General features: G+C 72.5%; 1 protein-coding gene across 1 annotated transcript in view; it reads left to right on the top strand.

Moving 5' to 3' along the window:
• TPO (thyroid peroxidase) overlaps window positions 1-1,453 on the top strand; it is a 16,830-nt gene that overhangs the window by 13,502 nt on the left and 1,875 nt on the right. Inside the window, exons 5-6 of the mRNA XM_012727381.1 lie at window positions 638-856; window positions 901-1,113. Of these exons, the coding sequence (XP_012582835.1) occupies window positions 638-856; window positions 901-1,113 (432 nt within the window). The remainder of the gene's footprint in view (window positions 1-637; window positions 857-900; window positions 1,114-1,453) is intronic.

The following is a 1,453-nucleotide window of genomic DNA, read 5'->3' as shown; positions in this document are numbered from 1 at the left end:
CGCGCCCCGCCCCAAGGGCTGCCACCCGGTCCTCACAGCCAGTCTCCGCAGCGGCCAGGCCACCACTGCCTGGGGGCCGAGGCCCGGCCAAGCCGACCCGGGGGGCTCCTGGCCGCCCTGCAGGAGGGCAGGGGGCACCCAGAGCCAGGCTCCTGGGCCAGAGCCGACAGTGACGCTTGATGCTACAGGCTGAGCCCTAGGCCACACCCCTGTGGCTGATCCCGGAAGCCAGCACCCTAGACGCCATGGCCCCCAAAATGCCAGCACTCCCAGATGCCAGTGCCCCCAGATGCCATGCCCCCCAGACACCAATGTCCCCCAGATGCTGGTGCTCCCCCAGACGCCAGTGACCTTCAGATGCCAGTACCCCCAGATGCCGGCGCCCCCAGATGCCTCCCCCAGATGCCTCTCCCAGACACCAGCCTCCCCCCAAATGCCTGTGACCCTCCCGACACTGTGGCCCCTGCCCGCAGCCGCCCTGGGAAGTCCTGGCTAAGGAGACGGGGAGTGGCAAGACTGGGGGTGCTGGGAGCTCCTGGAAGTGGCCCGGCCCCCAGGGACACCGCGAGCGACCCCAACCTGTTGACCCACCTACTCGGCCTCGGCCAGGCCGGCGTGGGCGCCGCCCTGACCTGGGCCGCCCGCAGGTTCTGGTGGGAGGCGGCCGGCGTGTTCACCGGCGCGCAGAGGCGGGCGCTGCGGCGGTACTCGCTGTCCAGGCTGGTCTGCGACAACACCCGGCTGCCACAGGTGCCCGCGGACGCCTTCCGCGGGGGGAGGTTCCCCGAGGACTTCACGCCCTGCGAGCGTGTCCCCCGCCTGGACCTGGAGGCCTGGAGGGAGGCCCCGCCCGCAGGTACGGAGGCCGGCCCGGCCTAACCGACTTGGTCTTCGCCACAGACGTGTGTGGCTTCCCGTGGGCCGGGACGGTGGGGACGTCAGCTCTGCTGGCGCAGGGCCGGCGGGCTTGGGCAGCAGGGCCCCAGCAGGCGGCCTGCACCCCGCAGGTCTGGGCGTCCCCGCCCCGTGGGCCAAGGTCAGTCGCCTCACTGCACGTGCTTCAGTGGCTGCAGCCCACACTGGTGCGCATCCCAGATCCTGACCGTGCTACCGGTGGGCCAGGGCCCAGGTCAGCGCAGACCACGGTCATGGAGTGGGCAGAGGAGCAGCTGGGCTGTCGTGGTCAGGGCGAGGTCCTGCCGGCTCCCGAGAGGACGGCGGGCACTGGCGGGAGAGGGCAGCAGTCCCGGGTGAGGGAAGGCCAGTGGGGCGGGGCCCGTGTCCCCTTCTCAGGTGGACACAAGCCCCAGGGTCCCTCCCAGGACAGGCGGAGCCGCTGCCTCAGCCAGGCAGGCGCCCGGCTCCTCACCGCCCCGGCCCCTCCCACCTGCCGTCCCCGCCATCCCCAGCCCTCTTCACCTCCGCTGGCCCCTTCCCAACCCCACCGGCCCCC

Source organism: Condylura cristata, unplaced genomic scaffold (assembly GCF_000260355.1).
Source record: "Condylura cristata isolate star-nosed mole 26May11 unplaced genomic scaffold, ConCri1.0 scaffold00020, whole genome shotgun sequence".
NCBI classification, from domain to species: domain Eukaryota; kingdom Metazoa; phylum Chordata; class Mammalia; order Eulipotyphla; family Talpidae; genus Condylura; species Condylura cristata.
The sequence above is the reverse complement of the archived record's forward strand: the minus strand, read 5'-3'. Positions and strand labels throughout refer to the sequence as shown.